The sequence below is a fragment of the Mytilus californianus genome, unplaced genomic scaffold (genome assembly GCF_021869535.1).
Source record: "Mytilus californianus isolate M0D057914Y unplaced genomic scaffold, xbMytCali1.0.p SCAF_8, whole genome shotgun sequence".
In the NCBI taxonomy this organism is placed as follows: Eukaryota; Metazoa; Mollusca; class Bivalvia; order Mytilida; family Mytilidae; genus Mytilus; species Mytilus californianus.
The window spans coordinates 111,530,625-111,557,459 of NW_026262734.1; the positions used below are offsets into that span (position 1 = coordinate 111,530,625).

Genomic DNA, 26,835 nt, shown 5'->3' on the forward strand with positions numbered 1-26,835 from the left:
ATTTATGAATTCAAGAAAATAACAATCTTTTTATCCGTTTATTTAAAAAAAAGGTACATGGTACAAAATATATACAATTGTGTTTTGTTCATTTATAAAAATATATATTATATAGCATTGCCATTATAAAAGATGAGACAAAGGACAACTTGCTTGAATCTATACTTGTTTACAAAATATAGTCATAAAAACGTCAAACTACATACAATGGCTGGGATATGGACACTAACGTATTTTGATTTCAACTATATCAAGTGCAGATATAATTTAAAATGAAGGCTAATAATGAATAACCATATTTTGGAAAGTTTTGATAGGGACACGAACGTGTAATGCAATTGTATTTTTTTGGATTGAACAACATTATGGACATTATTGTTTACCATGAAATGTGATTAGGAACGTCAAGTCTGCCAATGCAAGTAGTAAGATTGAAAGTCAATGCATTAATTCTAAGTTCCGGTATTTGACTATAACTGACATCCTGTTTGCGCCGTTTGACCAACTTACTGTCTGAAAAGGTTTTCCTGATTTCCTGATTCTTTAACACAAAAAATCAATAGAACTTATAATAAACATGTACTTGAATTGGCGTCTATTTTAAAATGTTGGTTAAAAAGTATATGAAAAAATGTTGTAGGTATAGCATTTGGATTGGTGTAAAATCTACTGAATACAATTCTTAAGTTTTATCCATATAGCAGCGACTCTTTTCACAAAAAATCTTACGATTAAAATTTATCGTAAGTTATACTGAAATGTTCATGACTTACGACTATTTTTACTCGTAAGATTTTTTGTGAAAAGAGCCCCAGGTTCTTTAATGTATACATATTTTTCTCTATTTACTCTCGATTCAATATTTATGTCCACGATATTTCCAATGTTAGATATGTGACACTGGACACTTGTTACATTTGATAACATTTTTACAGTATATTATATATTCCATTGGTCGTATTTAATGTAATCATTCATGCATAGAATCCCCATAAAAATATTGCCAGTGTCATCAACACAACAGCGTTTATATTTAGAATATATCTCCATGTCTTTGTTTCATGGATAGAGTTTTGCTTAGCTTCTAAAGCTTTCTTTTCTTCTTCGGATACATGTGGTTCTTGTTCCATTTTTTCAATTCCACATATCCATCTGAAAGCCCTCGTGTAACAAGGCAGCGAATCAAAATCTTCTTCCGCTGCAAAAGATTACAATATGAATAATCATATGTGGCAGAACGATAGCGCATTTAAGTCAAAGATAATTTACAAAATCAGATTTTTAAATTACTTTGTTTATTTCGTCCTATATATTTATCTTTTTAATGTAATAAAAAAAATATATACCTGGCTTATAGTTTTGTATGAGACTCTGAAAACTCATCAGTGACGCTCAAATAAAACTAGAGGCTCTCAAGAGCCTGTGTCGCTCACCTGACTCTACTTTGGATTTAGAAATCATGTAAAGATAGATAAAAATCATAACAGATACCCAGATAATGATTGAGGCCAAATTTGGATTAATATTGGTCCCGTTATTTAATAAAATATCCTGGTGGCCATCTTGAAGAGTAAATCGGCAACAAAATAGCCACACTTGGTCAGCACTTCATAAGGAACATTCATGCCATGTTTGGTTTCATTCTATTCAGTGGTACTCTAAAAGAAGACATTTGTATGTATTTCCCATAGGGTCCTATGTTAAACTAAGCCCCCCCCCCACCCCCCACCCCCCTAGCGGCCATCTTAGACGATGGATCGACTGCAAAGTAACAACACTTGGTCAGCACCTCATAAGGAACATTCATGCCATGTTTGGTTCCATTCCATTCACTGGTTCTCTAAAAGAAGACAATTGTATGTATTTCCCATAGGGTCCTATGTTAAACTAAGTCCCCCGCTGTCGGCCATCTTGGATGATGGACTGACTGCAAAGTAACAACACTTGGTCAGCACCTCATTAGGAACATTAATGCCATGTTTGGTTTCATTCCATTCAGTGGTTCTCTAAATGTAGACATTTGTATGTATTTCCCATAGGGTCCTATGTTAAACTAAGTCCCCCGCTGGCGGCCATCTTGGATGATGGATCGGCTGCAAAGAAACAACACTTGGTCAACACCTCATAAGGAACATTCATGCCATGTTTGGTTCCATTCCATTCAGAGGTTCTCTAAAAGAAGACATTTTGTATGTATTTCCCGTAGGGTCCTATGTTAAACTATGTCACCCACTGGCAGCCATCTTGGATGATGGATCGGCTGCAAAGTAACAACACTTGGTAAGCACCTCATAAGGAACATGCATGCCATGTTTGGTTTCATTCCATTCACTGGTTCTCTAAGAGAAGACATTTGTATGTATTTCCCATAGGGTCCAATGTTAAACTAAGTTCCCCGCTGTCGGCCATCCTGGATGATGGACCGACTGCAAAGTTACAACCCTTGGTCAGCACCTTATAAGGAACATTCATGCCATGTTTTGTTTCATTCCATTCAGTGGTTCTCTAAAAGAAGACATTTGTATGTATTTCCTTTAGGGTCCTATGTTAAACTAAGTTCCCCGCTGGCGGCCATCTTGGATGATTGACCGACTGCAAAGTAACAACACTTGGTCAACATCTCATAAGGAACATTCATGCAATGTTTCGTTCCATTCCATTTATTCGTTCTCTAAAAGAAGTCATTTTTATGTATTTCCCATACGGTCCTATGTTTAACTAAGTCCCCCGCTGGAGGCCATCTTGGATGATGGATCGGCTACAAAGTAACAACACTTGGTCAGCATCTCATAAGGAACATTCATGCCATGTTTGGTTCCATTCCATTCAGTGGTTCTCTAAAAGAAGACATTTGTATGTATTTCCCATAGGGTCCTATGTTAAACTAAGTCCCCCGCTGGCGGCCATCTTGGATGATGGATCGGCTACAAAGTAACAACACTTGGTCAGAACCTCATAAGGAACATTCATGCCATGTTTGGTTTCATTCCATTCAGTGGTTCTCTAAAAGAAGACATTTGTATGTATTTCCCATAGGGTCCTATGTTAAACTAAGTCCCCCGCTGGCGGCCATCTTGGATGATGGACCGACTGCAAAGTAACAACACTTGGTCAGCATCTCATAAGGAACATTCATGCCATGTTTGGTTCCATTCCATTCAGTGGTTCTCTAAAAGAAGACATTTGTATGTATTTCCCATAGGGTCCTATGTTAAACTAAGTCCCCCGCTGGCGGCCATCTTGGATGATGGATCGGCTACAAAGTAACAAAACTTGGTCAGCACCTCATAAGGAACATTCATGTCATGTTTGGTTTCATTCCATTCAGTGGTTCTCTAAAAGAAGACATTTGTATGTATTTCCCATAGGGTCCTATGTTAAACTAAGTTCCCCGATGGCGGCCATCTTGGATGATGGATCGGCTACAAAGTAACAACACATGGTCAGCACCTCATAAGGAACATTCATGCCATGTTTGGTTCCATTCCATACAGTGGTTCTCTAAAAGAAGTCATTTGTATGCATTTCCCATAGGGTCCTATGTTAAACTAAGGCCCCCGCTGGCGGCTATCTTGGATGATGGGTCGGCTACAAAGTAACAACACTTGGTCAGCACCTCATAAGGAACATGCATGCCATGTTTGGTTTCATTCCATTTAGTGGTTCTCTAGAAGAAGTTCAAAATGTAAAAAGTTAACGCCGACGACGGACGACGCCGGACGACGGACGCCAAGTGATGAGAAAAGCTCACTTGGCCCTTCGGGCCAGGTGAGCTAAAAAGAGCCCAAAAAGTACGAGGTCAAAGGGCATAAACTCTTCAATCAATTCTTCAATTAATTTTCAAATGTTGCTTCAGTTATTAGAAAGTTGTCCATTTGGTCTAATGTGTAAATTTGGTTAACACGGTACATAATGGTAATGTAGGGAATGAACTGATTGTAACGCTCCTATTTATAGTTTTGTACTCTTTGGAACTCTTTTGCTGTCTAAACTTTACCTCATTGTGTATAGGTACATACATTTTATCATATAAGTCACTTTATGAACAACCTTTTTATTAATTGACAACACGAAACTGGAAACAATTGTAATAGTTCATTTAACACAAAGAAAGGAAAATCCAAATTCGGCTATGGAGTTAAACTTTTTGAATCTATCTTTTAAGACATACAGAACTCAAATAGACTATAGTTATAAATTAATAAAAGCGTGTGTTCAATCTTTACTTGTTGTGTAATACTTTACGTATTATTGTTTCGCCATGGAATTGTGTGGCCCTATCTGATTTGGGATTTTAAAATTGATTCCCGGATTCCCGGTACATTCAGATTTTTTTTACGAACAAACAAAACATATAAGTATTGTAAATTTAAAGATAATACACATTTGATTTCAATGAAGCAAAACAAAATGAATAAATAAATAAACAAAAATATATGTTTGACCAAAAATAAGAAATTAAAAAATTTCTTCATTTGTATTATGCAGTACCACAAATTTACTTATTTTTTTACATTTAAGGTTTTGTTCTCGTGTAACATACACTGCTCTAGCAGAGTTATGAAGAAACATGACTGAAATCGATCCTACATAAGGTTGACGGTCTCCATCACAAATTGGTTGAAAGATACGATGTGTGTGATTCTCAACTCACTAGGAAATGTAATCGAAGTCTTGGATCTTAAGATACCAGTTCTTTTTTTGTTTTTTTGGCTTTAATTTGTATCTTCTTCTTCATAATTGATTCATGACATTTGAACATCTTTAACTTTCTATTTTAGAAAAGAGCGATTTTTTTCAAAATTCTTAAACATCTAGAGAAATAAACACGTAACAATATTTCATAATGGAAAGTATGACAAATCGTTTTGAATATTTTGCTTTAAGCTGAGTCGGCTATTATTCTAAACATCAGGAGATGTAGTATGGTTGCCAGTAAGATAACTAACCAACCGACAAGGACAAGGCTGTTAACGACTTACCAAATTGATCCAGTTTAGATTCATGGTGACTCGACCTATCTGGTTCAACATCCAAATCTTCTCTTTCTTCTGTACTATATCGATTCCAAAATGTCAGGCGATGAAGCTGTAAGAAGTTATGTTTTTATTACTTATAAAAAAGATACTTGATAATACACCAGTACTGAATTAACTACATATCTAGGTAACTTGTTAAACGTTTTTCCCAAATCCTTGACATTGGTTACCAATATATGTATGTGAAACTAATGATATAGCGCCATTTTCGTTTTGGTGTACATGTATAATTAGACATTTTTTCACAATCCTACAGGTTATAAATCGTCGTAGTGTTCGTGTATTATATATATTATATAATATAAAATTATATTATCTCATTGTTGATACTGCACATGGAATGTCAAAAATGCGTCAACGGCTTACCTCTTTACAAAATGTTATATAACCAGAATAAATAATTCAAACAAGAAAAGCATTGTAGACTTTACAATTAACAAAGATAACAGTAGAAATGTCGTTATATTTTAGTAATAAAGATTATCAATTTTTAACTTAAATTTCAAGGATCGGTTCAGTCTATTTATGATCAGACTGTTCAGTAGTTGATATTCAAAAATGTACCTGTACTAAACAATAACATACTGAAATGTTCTGGATTAACTGCAAATTAAACGCCTGAATATTACTGACTTTACACTAAAGAAATATCTGAAAAACAACTTTAACTCTGAACAAGACTTAACATGTTCAGGTGTAGACTTTTCATATGGTGTTAAAATCAAAATAGCCGATAATAACTAAAACATATTTACGAGTGATTGCACCATATGAATTATCGCTTTAATCGTTTTATTAAGGTGATACATAACACTACATGGAGGTTACAGCTAAACGTTTTAATCACGTTATATTGTTAAGGAAATATTAACCTTCTCAATGATCAAAATTAGTGATTGTCAAACTGCTATATATCCAATGAAATTTTTCCGATAAAGTGTGTGGTTCAAGTTTTTGGAAATTTTTATATTTTTTTCAAAGGGTCAAAGTAAATATTTTGTCAAAATTTTATGAACATTAAACGAGCCAAATTAATTTTAGTCAATGTATTTGGTACCACCTTAATCTTCGATAACATTTGGTTGTCTGTTTTAGATTATTTGTGTGCTCATTTCTCAATATACTCACGTGTTTATCTGGAATAGGTTTAGTGAGCAGACTGATCACAATTGTTGCTATAAAGCAAATTCCAAAGAGAATAATACCGAAGTGAAGGTAATGAACTTTGCTGATAATGTCCGGTCTATTATCGTCTTCTTCTTCGCCACATGGCGGGACAGTGTATGCATATTCCCAAATGAATCGAGTTAATCCAACTACTAATCCTATCATTAGTCCCCAAAATGCACCCTGGAATTATAAGGTTTCTGATAATAAAGCACAATTCAAGATTTTCATTATTACAATGCCATGTATTTCATTTGACAATTTTGCATTATAAATTAAGCATCTTTTCATTTACCTACTTTTATACAAAAAAAATACCCAGAACAGAAAGTACTTTGATAGTTGATTTGAAGTAATGTATTAATTTGTTAAGGAGTCCAGAATATTCCATTAAAATTTCAATCAATTTCAAAAAGAGTTCTCTATTTGATATCCGGAAATCACAAAAAAATTTCCAACAAACAAGTTCTTAAAGTCTGGATAAATAAAAGTGAAAAATTACCTAAACCGAACTTATCATCCAGATACTACAATTTTTCTAATTTCTCAACAAGAAAGAACAATAACTCTAGAAAAAAAAAGTAAAAACGACGAACTGTATTAAGTGGTCCTAAACATTCCATTGAAATTTCAACAAATTTCAAAAAGGAGTAGGCCATTAATTATAAGAAAAAAATAAAAAGATGTTTTCCAACAACTACGTACTATAATTGTCGAACGGTTAAAGTGAAAAGGACAATAATCGCAACCTGTATTTCGTGGTCTTAAACAATCTGTTGTGATTTCAATTACTAATTCCTGTTTTAAAAATGTTCTTTTTGTATCATCTGAAAACAAAAAGTGTGATAGACGGACGGAAGGACGTTCTAAATTCCTATATACCCCCGATTATGTCAAGCAGGCGAATAAAAACGTATTGAGCATTTGTTTTTTAATTAACATACCTGTTCGTTTGTCCTTTTCCAGAAGACAGCTAGAACGTAAATCGCACATACTGGTGGCGCTAAAAAGCTTGTTATTGCCTGAATATAATGGAAAAGTTCTGAGATATTCTGAATAATTGGAATCCATACAATTGAAACGACTACCAAGATCAATACACAACATCTACAAAAAATGAAAATGAAAACTTGTTAGGAGAGATATTATTCAAATATTCTAATCATTTTGTATTCTTCGCAAAGAATAAACACAACGGTGGGGTTTGTGTTGCTCAGTCTTTAGTTTTCTATGTTGTGTTTTGTATACTGTTGTTCGTTTTTTTTTTTGTCGTTTTTCGGTTATGTTTCATGGCATTGTCAATTTGATTTCAACTTGTGAGTTTGAATATCCCTTTAGTATCTTTGACTATCTTTTATCCCAACACACACGACCCTCCCTTCAATACAAGAAAAGGTTAATCAAACGTATATATTATAGGATCAGTGCCTAATTTAGGCCAATTTAAAATTAGCACAGAATAACGTAAATACAAGCACACACTATGTCATATTAATTTGAGATCTTAATTATAAAAACAATGATGGATTTTTATTTTGCTATAAATAAACCCAAAGTCATAAAAGAGAGGCAGAAGATATCTAAAGGTAATTCAAACTTATAAAAGTCGAGGACAAACTGAAAAAGCCTAGCAAAAAACGAAAAACGACCAAAACACAAACAATAGTTTCCAAAACACAACTTAGAAAACTAAAAGCCGTGCAACACGAACCCAATCAAAAGCCGGGGATGATATCAAGCGCTCCGAAAGTGTAAGCAGTTTTTTATTTTAATATCTAAATTTTGTGGACGTTATTGCCCACCATTATTTTTGTATAAACTTTCTAATCATTATCAAGGCGTTTAAATTCGTCATTAATTAAATCTACCCAATGTGTAATTGCAGCAAAAACCAATGAGATGCGAATTAGTCCGTGTATTGCTTTATAGTATTTTCTATCATTTTAACTTTACAGGTTAAGTCAATAAAAAAAGAAGATGTGGTATGATTGCCAATGAGACAACTCTCCACAAAAGACCAAATGACACAAAAATTTACAACTATAAGTAACCGTATACGTACGGCCTTCAACAAGTCAATAAAAATCTACAAAACGAATGCCAACTAAAAGAGCATTTTGAGACATGGGTAGAGTTTATAAATTGAATATATTTTAGCAGCAAAAACATGGTCTATTTTATAATTATATGAAATTTGGCCTTGAATGATTGATTGATTGTTGGTTGCTTAACGTCCAGTGGCAAATATTTCATGCATATTCAGGACGATTTTGGCCTTGAATAAGCTGTTCGCAACTGCGAGTACTCTTACATCGGTCTTTATTATGGCTTTGTGTGAGTTGCTTTTATTTCTAATACTAACCCGACAAGAGAAGACCTTTGCTGATTTTCACAGTATATCCGAATACACTGTCCAAAGTAAGGGGTGGAATTAGTTCTAACAGATATGTTTTACCAATCACCATTCTAAATGTGCCGATCACAAGACAGAAGCATGTACTAGACATCCGACGAGTGGTTGTCGTAAGCTACTATCTACCATAAATGTTTTCGTGTATTGCTTTTAGCTTAAAACAAGCCGTTAGAATTCCATGTTGTATTCTTCACATTTCGTTTTCCGGGGCTTTTTAAATCTTACTTCAACTAAGGTTTTGCTAGTGGTTAAATGCTGTACGGTGATCTGTTGTGGTTTATATCCTAATCATTATGTCTTTTTGTGATTACATGTAGTTGTCTCCTTATTTTTCTGCTACATTACAGTTGATATATTTATGGAAAAGAATTCATATCTGTTTGAATCAAACTGTAATAAAAAGCAGCATAACATGTATCAACTTGAGCATCACGACGGGTGCCACATGTGGAGCAGGATCTGCTTACCATTCCGAAGCACCTGCGATCACTCCCGGATTTGGTTGGGTTCATGTTGCCGAGTCTTTAGTTTTCTATGCTGTGTTTTGAATTGGTTTTTTAATCGTTTTTATTTTTTTGCTATTGCATTGTCAGTTTGTTTTCTACTTGTGAGTTTGAACTTCCCTTTGGTATCTTTCGCCTTTATTTTTTATACACTTACCTTCCAACAATCATAAGTTCTACATCTGATGCCTTCTTACGGATCCTTAACCATATGTCAATAGTAAAAAGAGTACTACTGCTGTTAAATATGGACGTCAGTGATGAGATCAAGGCAGACATCATCACAGCTAACATAAGACCTTTCAATCCAGTAGGCATGATCCCTAACACTAATTTAGGGAATGCAATGTTACTGCACCCAGCTCTAGAGCCACATGCCTCTTCACATACATCTGGATCAGCACAACCAACAGAATCTGTACAGAGAAAAATTATTGCTTAATATTGCATGGAAGTTTAAAAAACATATATAATATCATTCACTCTTCATCTAATTCATTAATTTATTTCATCACATTAAAAAATAACATTAAGAACAATATCTATTTATTGACATTTGAGCTGCGGCGGACAGAAATCGACCTTATGCAAATGAATATTAATACATCTTTTAACCTATTTCGAGTTGAAAAAAAACTCTATGCAAAGTCTGTTATGTAAGAACCCTACAAAACAGACCAAAACGCGTCTTTTATTTCGTATTTGAATGTTCAAAATTCATTCAAAGTCTTACACACATACACGTATACGTGCACTTGCATATATAGGTCGATTTCTATCCGAAGCAGGTCAATTTGTTATGTTAAATTTGTTATACCACCATTCAAGATAATCTTAGCCTCGTAATAACTTTCCACGCAAATAATTAAACAAGTACAACAATTTGACTTGTCCCTGGATAATTATGCCAAATGCTACATAGTTCTTCATTGCAAACTAATCAATTAATTTACATATAAACATAAAGTTGATTGGTGCAAACAGGTAGCATATTGAATGGCATCGTCTTAAGGTAAAATACTGCTTGGTTGTTTTAATTTTGATGAACATTGGGGTTCCAGAAAAGCAATTATGAACATTGATTAAAAAAATCAAATTGTCAATAGAAATCATTTAAAACAACACACACTAGGTTTTCAGAAAGGCGTAAGGGAGCTACCATTTGATTTTATGGGGGGGGGGGGGGTTAGAATAAAATTTGAAAAAAGGCAGTACAGGAGTTTTGAGGTAAAAAAAAGGCAGGATGAGCAACTTGGCAAAAAAAAGGCAGGATGACAATTTATGTAAAAAAAGTCAGGATAAACTAATAAAGAAAAGGCATGACCGAATAGAGAATGGTAGCACCCCAACGTACAACAGATATGGTGTCATGCAAAATCAAAGAGACAAATGTGCCTTTGACACATAAAGATAATGATTATTGATGATTGTCCTTGTTCTGAGTGCAAAGAGGTATAGCAAGGACTAAGTAAGTACTATAACTTGGTGGTTTTGAACGACATTGACTAGCTGGTAAGCCCTCGCACGCGGTCGGTGAGACCTAATAAAGGCAATAGTAGTATACCGTCGTTCAATGTAAGTAATCAGAAATATAAAATCTCAAAACTTACATCAATGCCTGTGCAAATGTTTCAATGTTAAACCGTGCATTTAAAAAAATCAAATAGTAGCTGGTTTACATGTTTATCCTATATATTATGATAAAGTTCTTAACACAAAAATAATTGCAATGTAATTACATTTAAAAATTAATGTAATTATAACTGTAATTAAATTGAAAAAAAAATCAGTATGTAATTGCAATGTAAATAATTACTTTGCCATGTAAATGACCCCATGCCTGGTATAAATTTTCTCATTAGTGTGTCAACATACTTTACAATGTTTATAAAAATGAATAGAGAGGGCGGGGCTATTAGAGGCAAACGAAGGGTCCTGTCATCAGTTAACCCTTGGGAAATGTGGAGGCAATACAAAATAAATTTCAACAATGCATAACCTCCATCGTTTTGTTGGTACGTAATCCTGAACTGTACAGTAAAGAGTAAATAATGTACAATAACAATTATTATTAAAACAGAACTTTCAAAAAAGGAATGAATTCGATAAAAGAACATTCTGATTTCCAAGTATGCAAACCTTTCTGCTATAATTTATCAGTTAGTAAGCAGTTCATCCTAAACGAAGATGTATTCTTACGGGAAATACACCATGTACCATGAACAACAAATGTCACGTTTGTTCTCATTACCCATGTATTTAAATAAATACATTTTGTCGGTCGTTTACAAATCGTGACAAAGAAATATTTAGTATTGCTTTATTGTTGATTAAAGAAAGGCAATCTTATATTTCTGGTTTTAAATATTTATGTCTAACCCCAAAGTTTCCTAATAGTACATTTGAAAGTCATTAAGTGTCCATTACTTGAATATTTTTTTTCGCTACAAAGTATGAAGAGAAAATGTTATTTTATACAAAAATCGTTATGTCAAACTTTTCATGAAGCGATTATTTAAAAGAACATTAATAGTTGTCATGTGTGGTAAGTGGAGATCTGCCATGCATTCGATGCACCGAGCAGAAATTAAATTTAAAGTAAGTATATTTTTATGCAAGGTCATCCTTATTCTTCGATTTTTAGTCTTATTTTAATCGGATAATATATAGGGTACCTACCTCTGTACAAAATTCTTGAAATCATGCCAGGAAAAACCATTATCCAAAGAGGCAAAAACTTCAGATAACCAGCTAAAATTGTACCAGCTTTTGCATGTGATAAGTTCTTTGCAGCTAAGGCTCTCTGTACTATCACCTGTTTACAAATAGACACTAAAACGGTAAGTCTATGTGTTATCTTCAAAAGAGAGGCGAAAAATACCAAAGAGATAGTCAAACTCAAAAGTCGAAAACAAACTGACAAAGCCATGGCTAAACAATGAAAAACTACCAAAAGACAACAGTATACAAAACACAACATAGAAAACTAAATTATTAAACTGTGTCAACGATAGAAAAGAAAGATACAATTTAATACTCTTTCCTTTCAGAATTATTTGTACTTTTTCTTAAATATATTATTATATAATCTGTAATATTCTTATGTACAGAAGTGTGCAATGGATTCTACAGTGCAGTGATCATTTGACTTTCGAAGAGAATAAAAATACCAAGTGAATAATCAAAATCTCTAGTTAAAAAAAGTTAAACAGATTAATAGGCAATTAACACTCAACAAAAATCTTCACGGAAAACTCGAGAATGAGTAACATGAACCTCAACAGAAAAGACGACTTAAGAAATTACCTCTTCACCAAAAATCATTCTTTATGTGCCTCATGTTATTTCACATGCACGACAAAGGGATTAGTATTATTCCTATAATTGCAGATGTTAAAAAAAGACTAACAGACAAACAGACCAACAGAAAAACAACAGTACACAAAACACAACATAGAAAACTAAAGACTGAGCAACACGAACCCCATCAAACAACTGGGGGTGATCTCGGGGGCTCCTGAAGGATAAGTAGACCCTGCTCCACATGTGACACCCGTCGTATTGCTCATGTTAGTAAACACTCGGTGATAAGTCTAATTCGGTAGGTCACATTCGGGATAAAGGAGACGGGATTGTAGTTATGTGAATCAGATATTCCATAAGTGTCAACCAACTCGTGATGGCGGCCGTAAAATTTACGAAGGGGTGATTTCAACTTCACCACTTGGAACTCTTGGTTATATAGCTTCCTTGTGAGCAGCAACCCTCTATCAAGAAAATCATGATAGGAAATTCAAGCCCTGGAAGATCGTATCAACTGGGAGATATATACTCCGTATGCAGGCGCAGCTGGATTGTTGCTACATAGACATGAAAAGTTCATAATTGGAATGCTGAAATGATTTCTTTTGTCGTAAATGTTTGTTCTCAACCGATCCACATTGTCAATTTTTAGATGTAAGTCAAGATATGAGGTAGACTTAACTGTATCTGTTGTATCCTTAACGGAATTACACTTAATACTGAGAAAGAATGCAATGCTGAAGAGATAATTTCTTACTATACATACAAATTCCATTTATGAACCAATATGCAGAAATAAAACATCTTACTTACTTGATCAGAACACCAATACCAGACAGCAGATATTGTCAAACCAAAAAATATTCCTGGCCATGGTAAACTGCCATCATCAGCAGATCGAATCAAATGCATGGCGTTATCCGGTGGTATTCCACATTTAGCATATTTATAACTAGAATTTCCCATGTTATATATCGTAGTGTCCGGAAAGGAGGCGAAATACTTCTGTATCATGGCTTCGTAACCACCAACCTCAATAAAACCTACAATTAAAGAGGTATAAAAATAAGAAGATGTGGTATAATTGCTAATGAGACAACTCTCCACCAGAGACCAAATGACATAGAAGTTAATAGTTTAAGATCTTGTTACACTGTGGTACACGCTGCACGATCTACTATTCATGATATCTTGTAAACAGTAATATTTTTGCAGCATGTTACTTTTGTAGGAAGCTGATTGGTAGGAAATGCATTAATTTCAATGAAATAATGTTCTAAATTGTTTCCACAAACATCTCGTCGTATTTGTTTTCCTCTGCATGAAAGTCGTTGTTGTACGCGTAAAGTCTTTTTTTGTATAATTATTTTGTTTAATGCAGTTTATTTCTTACTTTTAAGGTTTATTGTAGAGTTTCAAAGATTTTCACCAAAACAGCAATTCTACAATTTTCCGAAACTTTCAAACTTCTAAGCAAAGATAGGTCGCTCATTCGACAGGGTTAGAACAGGGTTAGAAAGTTTATGAGCCTCAGACTTTGCGTCGCAAGTTTAACCGATCACAAACATACCCTGGTTTTAATAAATTTTCACTGAACTGAAGTTTCACAATAAGAAGTAATTTATCATGGAATGTATTTGTTTCAGTTATTGTTGCTTTTAATTCATGATAGTGTGGTCGAAATAGTGTAAAGAAAAAAAACCACAACGAAGATAGAATGTATTTAAATTTATAAAGATGAAGTTGAATAAGTGCTGAAATCACAACGAAGATTGGCAATATCATAAACAGAGACACGGCACAACATAGATTTGCATTATCATAGACAGAGACACAGCACAACAAAGATTTGCAATGCCATAAACATAGACACAACACAACGAAGATTGGCAATACCATAACTAGAGACTCAGTACAGAGCATGTTATCTCAATGACAGAATAAAATATGGCTTTATTACACAAGAATATCATGAAAACTTGATGTTAGTGAAGTTGATTAACCGGACAGAAGGGTGGGAAATTTAGACTGCCACTTGAAAAAGATGTATATTAGATAGAATAGATAACAGGTCTCAAACGGACCCCCAAAAAGTTACTGCAAGATACGGATTTAATGTCGCAATGTTGACCGTACATGGTTGTGTATTTATACATCCCGCACAACCGAACTCGCAAAACTACGTATGTTGATAAACTTACTCAAAATCATCATAATGAAAGCTCCAATGATCATAATGATAACTTGAATGAAGTCTGTCCATATTACAGCCGTCAATCCACCTAGGGAAAACAATAGGCGCATTAGATCAATCACCTGACAAATAAAATATAAAATATATGTTTGAAACAGCAATTTGTGAGTTTTTGTTTTCGGGGTTTTGCCATTACAATTCTTATATATATGAATAAAACTAGATTTGGGGTTTGTATCAACAGCATCCAAATAACAAAAGCACATCATGAGGGCAACGTGAAGTCGTCAATATGTAGTACATTATTTATACAGTTTCAGAGGATTTGTTGTTAGTCAATGGAAAAGGCAAAAAAAATTGTTTGTATGTATAAGTACCCGGCCACGTCCACATGTATTTGTAGTATTTGTATTCTTATCCATCTGATGAGTTAAGCCTCTTTCAACTGATTTTTATAGTTCGTTCTTATGTTGTGATGTTACACCACTGTCCCAGGTTAGGGGGAGGGTTTGGGATCCCGCTAACTTGTTTAACCCCGCCACATTCTGTATGTATGTGCCTGTCCCAAGTCAGGAGCCTGTAATTCAGTGGTTGTCGTTTGTTTATGTGTTACATATTTGTTTTTCGTTCATTTTTTGTACATAGATTAGGCCGTTAGTTTTCTCGTTTGAGTTGTTTTACATTGTCATTTCGGGGCCTTTTATAGCTGACTGTTCGGTATGGGCTTTGCTCATTGTTGAAGGCCGTACGGTGACCTATAGTTGTTAATTTCTATGTCATTTGGTCTCTTGTGGAGAGTTGTCTCATTGGCAATCATACCACATCTTCTTTTTTTATAAAAATAAGTACATTTCGAAATTATGATTTGGTAGTAATTTTCTAATTCATTCCTTCATAAATAAATGAAAACAAAAAATTGATTTTGAATCCAGAAAATTCAGTTGTGCGTTTTATTTCATCTGTTATTTCATTAATGATATAAACATGTACTCACCAGCTATTGTAAAAACAGCAGAGATTGCAAGTAAAATGATAACAGCAACATAGAGATTCAAATCCTTAAACGATTGTGTTATAAAAATGGCCCCAGAAAATAAATCTGCCTGCAAATTTGAAAATAATACAAAATGAAAATGTCATTAAATTTCATAAGCTTAAAACAATTGGATAGCTCTGTATTATATATTTACTAGGAACATGAGCAAAAACAGGCCAATGTGGTTATTGGTAATTGACCAAATGGTAATGTTTCAAAAGTTATTTGAAATAATCTGTGACATCAAATCATTTACATTTTTCTACGGTAAAATTCAATGCTAATTTACCAACCTCATAACATTTTGTTATACATTACACCTTTATAAAGTCTCTAATAAGTGTGGTCTTCTGGTATTATAGAAATAGATATATCTTTAATTGACCAATTATGGACCATTGCGAGTTTTAAATTTCATACAATGATTACAATGAATTTTTCATGACAATGAAATATTATATGTTACAAAGTATCTACAAAATTTTGCCTTGGAAGTTCAAAGGAGCTAAACAGAAAATGGCTGCACCTTTTTCTGGTTTTGTGCTGTAAGGTTGCTTGTCTCCTTGACATATACAATTATATATATTTTTTTCGTTTATTTTTATCTGACATTTTAACTCACCGAGAGCTTTGTAAAGACATATAGCAACAGCGCTAAAACAGAGAGGTACACTCTGATTCTTTGTCCTCCAAATCTTTTCTTCAAATATTCTGGCATTGTAAAAACCTAGTAAATTGTAAAAAAAGACAAGTGTATTCTGGCATTGTAAACAACTAGTTAATTGTAAAAAAAGACAAATGTATTCTGGCATTGTAAACACCTAGTTAATTGTAAAAAAAGACAAGTGTATTCTGGCATTGTAAACACCTAGTTAATTGTAAAAAAAGACAAATGTATTCTGGCATTGTAAACACCTAGTTAATTGTAAAAAAAGACAAATGTATTCTGGCATTGTAAACACCTAGTTAATTGTAAAAAAAGACAAGTGTATTCTGGCATTGTAAACACCTAGTAAATTGTAAAAAAAGACAAGTGTATTCTGGCATTGTAAACAACTAGTTAATTGTAAAAAAAAAGACAAGTGTATTCTGGCATTGTAAACAACTAGTTAATTGTAAAAAAAGACAAATGTATTCTGGCATTGTAAACACCTAGTTAATTGTAAAAAAGACAAGTGTATTCTGGCATTGTAAACAACTAGTTAATTGTAAAAAAAAAGACAAGTGTATTCTGGCATTGTAAACAACTAGTTAATTGTAAAAAAAAAGACAAGTGTATTCTGGCATTGTAAACAACTAGTTAATTGTAAAAAAAGACAAGTGTATTCTGGCATTGTAAACACCTAGTTAATTGTAAAAAAAAGACAAGGTTAGTGTATTCTGGCATTGTAAACACCTAGTTAATTGTAAAAAAAAAAGACAAGTGTATTCTGGCATTGCAAACACCTAGTTAATTGTAAAAAAAAAGACAAGTGTATTCTGGCATTGTAAACACCTAGTAAATTGTAAAAAAAGACAAGTGTATTCTGGCATTGTAAACAACTAGTTAATTGTAAAAAAAAAGACAAGTGTATTCTGGCATTGTAAACAACTAGTTAATTGTAAAAAAAGACAAGTGTATTCTGGCATTGTAAAAACCTAGTAAATTGTAAAAAAAGACAAGTGTATTCTGGCATTGTAAACAACTAGTTAATTGTAAAAAAAAAGACAAGTGTATTCTGGCGTTGTAAACAACTAGTTAATTGTAAAAAAAGACAAGTGTATTCTGGCATTGTAAACACCTAGTTAATTGTAAAAAAAAGACAAGGTTAGTGTATTCTGGCATTGTAAACACCTAGTTAATTGTAAAAAAAAAAGACAAGTGTATTCTGGCATTGCAAACACCTAGTTAATTGTAAAAAAAAAGACAAGTGTATTCTGGCATTGTAAACACCTAGTAAATTGTAAAAAAAGACAAGTGTATTCTGGCATGGTAAACATCTAGTAAATTGTAAAAAAATACAAGTGTGTATATCAGAAAAAAGGAAAATGTTTTAAAAGAAAACAAAAAGTTAAGATGACATGTAAATGGAAATATTTTGGTAGTACCGTAAATTTTGATTTTATTTCAACAAGTAATGACAAGATGACAAGATGAAAGACAAATATTGTTTTTTTTAATCGGAGGTATCGACTGAAATATATGCACCTTAATGAATAAAAAAAAAGTACCTTTTTAAAATTATATTTGAAATAGAAATAAAAAAAAATATTTTCATGTAATCATTTTTTTAAATAAGAGAAACATTCCATTATGCATTATCCTGACGTTTCATTATAAGGATTAGTGATGACATAGCATCAATAATTGTGTCGGAACTCACCCCAGCTGCTGTGTAAACAGGTACAAAGAACCATCCTAGAACCATTAAAATAAATATTGCCTGGAAAAATATATCAATTTTCATAAACATTTGCATCAATTATTAATAAAAGAAATTCATAGGTAACAATAGTATGGTATTATTTTATTGATAGTTCTTATCTTACCGAATGTGATGTTACGAATAACCAAAGAAGCTATATATAAGGTAAATTCATCCTTTCGGTAGATCAAATTAGTCATCAAAAGATTTCTTTAAAAAATGTTATGAACATAAGGAAATTCTTTCTCAAGTTTAGATTTTTAGCTAATACCCCTCCTGAACATTACATATCTGTTTGATTACACCGAATATCAATAGAGAAGTTAAATTAAACATTCAGAAGGAATTGAATTCCAGGAATATTTTGCCATCAGAATGTGTGAGCAAAAACAGTCGCATTCAATAGAGCATACAAATACCACAATATAGATAAAAAAATATATCTTATTGTATATACATGCACCCGGTAGTCAACTGTGGTGAAATACGAACGAAAATTCATCTGATAACAGAAAATACCTGTAAAATAAATTAGCTATCAAGCAATCTAAATCGTTGATACTTATATATAAAGCGTAACATCCATACAGTATTTCCATTCTCAATTTTATTTTAGTATCATTTACATAGTAATGAAGAAGACTTTTGTATACAGTGCATGTAAGTGAACAATTATTCAATTTTAGATGAAAGATTTTAGGGCATCGATTTTCCGTTCCTGATTTTTTCCATTAAATTTGTTTACCTGACTAATGTTTTGTTTAGCTTGTAACCTCATTTTTTTTAAAAATTTTATCTTATGTTTTATCTTCTTATTTTCTCTGGCTTTTGTTACTTCAATTTTTCTGAGCGAAAATGTTTCCATAAAAAATATCTTTGTCATATTCTCTTGAAAATCTGAAATATGTGCATTAAGTCTTAAAATATTTCACTTACATTTAATTCGAACACTGCAATACCTATACCGCTTGCAGCACCGGAACCTGCCAAACCAACAAAATGGCCACTACCGATGTTACTAGCAAATAATGAGGCACCAACCTATCAACAGAAGATATGAATTATTGTGAGAAATATGATAATATTGAAAGATAATATATAACGGATTGCACGATTCTTTCAAGAAATGTAGTAGTAAATAGTAAAGAAAGAAAAAAGAAACACAAAGTTCGTTTTAATTTCTGCCATTATTTTTTTACAGTTACTGGGATATCATCTGTGATGAACTGACCAACAGATACCTTAAGGGATCTAGGATACATATAACCATATATCACCCATATCAGGTTCAAGTTTAGTCAACATGAAACACAAAAAAACATGTTTATCATGACTTTAAAAAAAATGTCTTGGTTTAATTCTTATTGTCCTTGTGGAAGGAACTTTTTGCAATACAGAAAAAAATGAATAGATAAAATTAACGCCAAACTATTTTATACAATTTGTATCAAGATGTAAAATATAATACATACCGGTATCCAATGCATAGATCGTCCGGCTAAGAAATATCCCTTTACACTTCCTCGGTTCCGACATGATGACTGAAAATAAAAAAAAAGGCTTCAAAGATAATTTGAAAATCAGTCAAATTTTACTTCCCTCTACCCATGGTTTTCCAACCCCCCTGACGCCCGGTTACCTTCCCCCTGACCCCCGCTTCCCGCTTCCCGCCTCTCATTCCCATATTCCCTTACCCCTGTCCGCCTCCTCACCTATAGTTGCTTACATTCACGCTATTTAGTGTATGATGGATAATTGTCTCAATATAAAAAAGAAGATGTGGTATGATTGCCAATGAGACAACTCTTCACAAGAGACCAAATATCACAGAAATTAACAACAATAGGTCACCGTACGGCTTTCAACAATGAGCAAAGCACATACCGCATAGTCAGCTATAAAAGGCCCCGAAATGACAAATGTAAAACAATTCAAACGAGAAAACTAACGGCCTAATTTATGTACAAAAAATGAACGAAAAACAAATATGTAACACATAAACAAACGACAACCACTGAATTACAGGCTCCTGACTTGGGACAGGCACATACATACAGAATGTGGCGGGGTTTAACATGTTGGCGGGATGGCAATCATACTGCATTTTCTTTATTTTCATATTCAAGTTGATGTTGATAATATTTTTTTAAACAAATTAAATGTATATCTAAATGCCTTAATGCATGTTATTCCGTTTTAAAACTCATAAGTGTAAAAAAAAAATGCTGTAATCTGAATGCGGAAATGTGCTATATTTACAAGTATACCTATTCATAGATAAAATATTTTATGCGTATCAGTAGCGTAGCTGCAGCGTAGCATTGTATGCATGTGGTCACATATAGTTTTAGCAATTTTGTTTTTTTTTTTACAATAAGAATTTTACAATAATCCTTGTGCTTCTTGGAGGTTGCCGCCCCATCAACTTTTGCATCAACCCGTTTCATGATGTTAGGGGTGTGTACTCTTACAAAGACGAAATAGTAATGTAAGTCATTCGGACTATTTTTAATATCTAAACAATTTTGGTACATTTTATCAAAATGACTAGTACTAAAGGTTATTTCTAGTTAGTTTATTGATGTGGTAACACGGTTTTTCATTCAAAAACGTGTGTGTTAACTCGGTCTCTCATTCCGAAAAGCGTGTGCGTAAACTAGGCCTTTCATGTTAAAAATGTGTGTAAATTCGGCCTTTTTACTACAAACGTGTGTGTCTTTCGCTTTCAAATTTAACATAAAGTCCCTCCAAATGCATTCATTGGGTTATTGAATCGACCGAGTTTACACATCAATAAACACATTTGAAATAAACTCCATATCAATATTCATTTCTATAATAAAGACTGCCCCATCCGCATGATCCGCTAGTATCAAATAGAAAACTATGAAGACTATGTTGATCAGTTTGATCTTTATGCACTTTATATTTTGACTCGCTCGCTCGTACAGCCATGTTGCACATTTTTTTTTCATAAAACAGACTAGTTTAAACAACATAATGATCTTTTATTAAAGAAATCGTTTGGTCACGTGTTGTTGTACACATTATTTTAAATATTGCTTGTTCTTAATTTTGGTAGATTCTTTATCAATTTATTACATACACAATGTATAAAAGCCATTTAAAATGACCTGCAATCTTTATTAAAATGTTGATACAGTTTCAAATAAAAACAGCGATGTTGTAACATCATTAGGTCGTATTTCTTAATTCTAAATTCCTAAATATGACCCGAAACTGTAATTTTGAAAGATATCGACTACTATTGAGCATTTATTAAAAATATTATAGGGTGGCATTCTTACATATAACAATATCAAATTTCTATCGCAGATAATGCTATGCACTGCCTTTCAAATGGAAACTCATTCATTTTTGTTAAAATGCAATACATGTATTTAAAAAAAAAATGTCTTTAACAGCAATGTTGTAAAATAGTTTACATATTGTAAACGAATTAGTCTGGGTCTCAGTCTGACGCTATGAGTGAATAAAAAGTCATGGAAATTTTGTCATACCTCTTAAGGTATCCAGAGTACAGCAGTAATAATTCCTCCTTTTTTATTTTGATTTATCAATATATCATTAAATCTGTTATTTTCTCAACTTGTGTAGGTCATATTTTTTAACTTTGTCATATTTTGCTTTTTTGAAGTTAAGTTTAATCAGTTGATGATGTAAATACTAAATATCATAATTTAGGTGAAACACGCAAGCGCAATATCCTTCGGTGATAGAAACCTGACATTTTATATTAAAGTTACAAGCTTAAATTGCTTTCAAGTGTATACATAATCGATTTTTCGCAGGTGAATTTTATGCTTATTTATGTAAATTTGATATTTAATGTGCATAGATGTTATGGATGAAGATCTAAGTAAATTGTTAACTTCTGACATCGAATATAACTAAGTAATCAGTGGGTCGTGAAGATAAGTGTTATATAAACTTACATCAATGATTTAATCGGAAAATTATGAAATTAAAGTTGCTAAAAATTATGAAATTATTGATAAGTTTCTAAAAATTCAGTTTTTGTTCACTATGCAATAAAGATAAAACATGATAGAAATGTTCACTAAGCAAAGATAGTAGTAGTAGTAGTATAATAATAATATGCATATTGATAAATATATTTATTTGAACAAGATTTGCTTACTTCCAAATAATTATTTATAAGGTTTTGAAATGGGAGGTTCCAATTCCCTTAGGTCAAAGTTCATCTAAGAGGAATTTAGCTATATATATATATATGATTTAATCATATAGCTCATAACGTTTCAATGTTTTTACACAATAATCAAGGCGACCTCAAGTCAAGTTATTCACAGTAAATTTACTTAGGTGTGTACTAAAACAATGAAGATATTATTATTTTCTTCGTTCAATATAATGGAACACAAAATCAATTTCTCTTTTGTGTACTACCTATTGAAAGAGCAACAATAGCTTTTTACTAGCAAATCAGTTCATTGAAATGGCCAACAAAAATAGGTCTGAAAACCTGCTTTACCAGTTTATTTCTTCATTTACAAAAGCTGACGAATGTTTCATGGTCTGACAAACAAACGCGCACTTAAACGTTATACACAAAATACACACTCAAATAGTTCAGCAATAAAAGTTAGTTGCTCGTGAATTTAAAAAAAAATATGGTTAAAGGTCGAGGAGAGGGCAACTCACATGAACATAAAGAGACTTTAATTTGTTGTTGATGGCTGATCTCGTCTCGTTTAGATCACATTCACGTTCTTATAAATAATGGGCTATTTATATTCAGAGCTTGACATATTGTTTAGACGCATTCCTACTGTTAGAACCCGTATGTTGACCTCTAGATAGCATATAACTGTTTGTGTCGTTGGGTTGTTTTCTTTGTTGAACCCGTATGTTGACCTCTAGATAGCATCTGACTGTTTGTGTCGTTGGGTTGTTTTCTCTGTTGGAACCCGTATGTTGACCTCTAGATAGCATCTGACTGTTTGTGTCGTTGTGTTGTTATCTCTGTTGAAACCCGTATGTTGACCTCTAGATACATGTAGCATCTGACTGTTTGTGTCGTTGGATTGTTATTTCTTTCACAATTACCCTACATCTTCTCTTATACATATCTACTAACAGATAATTGGACGGCGTTCAACAATAGACGAGCGCTATGTCCAATGACAAGCTCTATGGCCAATAGCAACTCCTATGCTCAAAAAGACATCTAGAAGTCAACATATGTCTTAAAGAACATAAAATTGTCCATACAATCTGGCAAGCCCTAAATCGTTCTAGGCGAAATGTGAATGAATATTAAAAGACTACAAAGGATCCCCATAAACACCAAATGTTTTATAGAGCATAACCACATTGATTTTATGGTAGGTATATATTTGTATAAACTGGTTTTTGAACAGTGCAAGAAAACGTAACACAAAACACTTCTAATTTAGTGACGTCATCAGGTTGACTAGTCTAGCACTACATAGAAAATTAAAGACTATAGAGCAACACGAATCCCACCAAAAACCGGTGGTGATTTCAGCTGCTTTGGAAAGGTTAGCAGTACTTGCTCTATACATGTGGTACCCGTCGTGTATATTGCAAGGACATTGCCACAGGATAAAACAGAATAAAAAATATAAATTTCTAAGAGTAAAGCTGAGCCAAATGAGGAACCGTCAACAGAGTTATATAGCTAGCAGTTTATAAAATTCCTGCAAAGGATATGTGTACATAAATAAACGATTTAGGCTGTGAAACAACTTAATAAAAAGTCATGTAGAAGTCATCCTACGGTCTTGAAGAAAAGACAATTATTTCTGCTCTGTCAAGCAATAAATCGACCCTAGTCTAGGCAAAATGTGAATAAATAATACAAGACTACAAAGAATTCGCTATAACACCAAATTCTTTTGAGTATAATAACACTAAATGGTATAGGTTAATAATTTGTATAAACTGGTTTTTTAACAGTATAAGAAAAAGTTACCCGTGATAACCATGACCTTGACAGTACTGCACTTAAATAAATCAGTGTGTGAATCAGTTATATTTTAATTTGCGCATTTAAAACATTTATAGTTTGCATGATCAAAAACTTAATGTTATCGAGAACAAACAACTTGTACTGATATATGATATGCGATATGAATTGTTTATTTGATTACTTGATTACTCTTTATGTCAAAATGCATTTTTATCTTTTTAGAAATTTCCCCTATTGTGTAAAATTTAAATGACAAGAATTTATTCGATGTTTACAAGTTCTTTTCAAAAGATTAATCTAATACGCAATGTACATTAACAAGTTTGCATGTTAATGAATGTAAACAGATTCTTTTAGTGTTTTTTTGTCGTTGGGCTGCTGTCTCATTGACGTATACCCAATCTTTCACTTTATTCGCCGTTCTGCTGTTCGTGTATGTATTATGTAGATCTTTGCTTTGCTTATTCTAGTACCTATGAACGTTACAGATCTAAAAACAATATCGATAACATGTCTAACCAAATTTCGATAACAAATATCTATTAAAGATCTATTAGATATAATTGACAAATCTAACCAAATATCAATTACAGATCTAACAAAATATCGATAACAGATCTAGCCAAATATCGATAACAGATCTAACTAAAAATCAATTCCAGATCTGATATACAAATATCTATAATTGATCTAACCAAATACAATTTTGTCCTATCAGAATGAAATTTCCTATTTCATTGGGAGGGGAATATAATTATATATGTTGACGACAAAACTGAGACTTAATGTGTAAAATTACGTTCAAGCTCACTGATTTTCCCATCATATTCAACAAGTTTTATTTAACAGTTATATTTAACTGAAATATGATAGTGCTACCCATCACTCCGTTAACGCATGATAATAAACAACGTTAGTTAAAGAGTTGGTCTCCTTTGTGTTGCGTCTACAATAGTCAAAATTATATTTTTGCAATTCTAAGTTGTTTTATCAGGGTGTATGTTTTTATTTTTTGGACCGCCCTTTTTAGCAGAAATTCTACAATACTGGAGCGTTTCACTATTTTTCTCTCTTTGAAACTTTTATTTAAAAGCTTTTTTTTAATGTTGTCAACAATATATTATACACAAGATGTAACAACGCCTACTTTTATGTAATCTGTTTTCCTTTTTAGGTGTAATCCACATTTGATTCATACATGTAATATTAATAGTTTGTTTATTGGGTCTAGCTATTTGTAAGGTGCAGTGTTGGGGCGTTCATATCCTTGTTTCGTTTCAGGAAAAAAAACACTGACTCAGCTATGGTTTCAAAAACTCAAATGTATTCACGTCTGAAATTCATGTACAATTAACGTAAATCGAATTAGATATTCATTTTAGAGACATATGAAATTTTATAGATTTATTAACTAACATGTATCATTTAGCTATATGTAAATTTGAAATCTAAGCCCATAAATTTCTATCGTCAATATTTATACAGAAATATAGCATTACTCTATGTTATCTATTCCGTGCAATGTGTTAGCCCATATTTCTGGTGGTTTCGTTTATTTTTTACACTTTTAAAAAAAATTCTTTTGTATGAAATACAAATAAAACTGAAAATAGAGTAAATCATATCGAAACTTTACTAGTTCGATGAAATGCATATTTTTTTAAATTACATGTTTATTTATCATATTTTGTTACATACCAATATACCGACAGCAATAACTGCAACAAAATATCCAATAACAACTAATATATCTCCCCAGTGGAGGGTTGTGTCTACTTCGTCCTCCATGCTTCTCAATAGACAAATTGTTTATACCGGTATACACCTGAGACAGGTAAAATACAAGGAACGTCTCAAAATGTATAACGGGAGTTTACGGTCGTGTACCTTTCAAATTATGTGACAATACGCTCCTATACATTTATTACTAATTAGAGAGAAATTTCAACGAAAATCCCTAAGATATAACAGTAAAGTATTGTTATTATTAACAATATATTTTGTTTTAAATCGTCACCCTAAAACACTGAAAATAACACTTTATAAATCGTATGCGTCCGAAGTGCAACGCTTAAAGTCGAATGCGGTACAAGGCTATCCGGGATCCTCTCGCTAGAAAAGAAACACACATACTCTCACACTTTCAAAAAAATGGAAATAAATAATTCATCTTTCACTTGATGGAAAACATTACACATACTATGTAGAAAACATGTGTGACTGTCGGCTGTTGCTTGTACATGTAAAACAGTGTTTATATATTACTCTAGAGAAAAGCATAAATTCATGCAGTACCTTGAAGAACAAAAATATCTTAATTCACTACTTAATCAAATGCTTTTGCTGTAAACATTAAGAGTTATAAAACGCAGCAAATACTTGATTAACCAAATGCACATAACAGAGGTACTTATCTCTATAATAAAGGTATAATAGATGACAACGGTATTTATGACCTTTCTTTCTCTGACTGTTAATGACGCCTATACACTAAATCCACTGGATGTTGGATGTGTGCTGATTGATACTTTAGTCTTAGATACATGATTTTTTTTATTAGTTGTTATTGGCTTTGAACTTAAGCTGTCAGTAAATTCGTGTACTCTCAGTTCTGTACTTAGTGTCTTTTTTGTTGTACTGATGTAAACATACCCTGCCACGTCCGGTCTGCTTTGTAACGATCTGATGAGTTAAGCCCTTATCAACTGATTTTTATAGTTTGTTCATGTGTAGTACTGTTACGTCACTGTCCCAGGTTATGGGAGGGTTGGGCGCCCGCTAACTTGTTTAACTCTGTC

General features: G+C 32.7%; 1 protein-coding gene across 1 annotated transcript; it reads right to left on the reverse strand.

Moving 5' to 3' along the window:
- Positions 1–24: 24 nt before the first annotated feature.
- On the reverse strand, positions 25–25,872 carry LOC127711595 (sodium/glucose cotransporter 4-like). Its single transcript, XM_052217697.1, has 14 exons — positions 25,736–25,872; positions 19,533–19,601; positions 18,997–19,101; positions 18,019–18,078; positions 16,278–16,382; positions 15,614–15,722; positions 14,627–14,707; positions 13,239–13,468; positions 11,802–11,937; positions 9,280–9,538; positions 7,151–7,313; positions 6,168–6,389; positions 4,983–5,088; positions 25–1,198 (listed from the first exon to the last, which is right to left on the reverse strand). The coding sequence occupies exons 1-14, from the start codon at positions 25,823–25,825 to the stop codon at positions 975–977; spliced, it is 1,959 nt and encodes a 652-aa protein (XP_052073657.1). The 5' UTR covers positions 25,826–25,872; the 3' UTR covers positions 25–974.
- Positions 25,873–26,835: the final 963 nt, after the last annotated feature.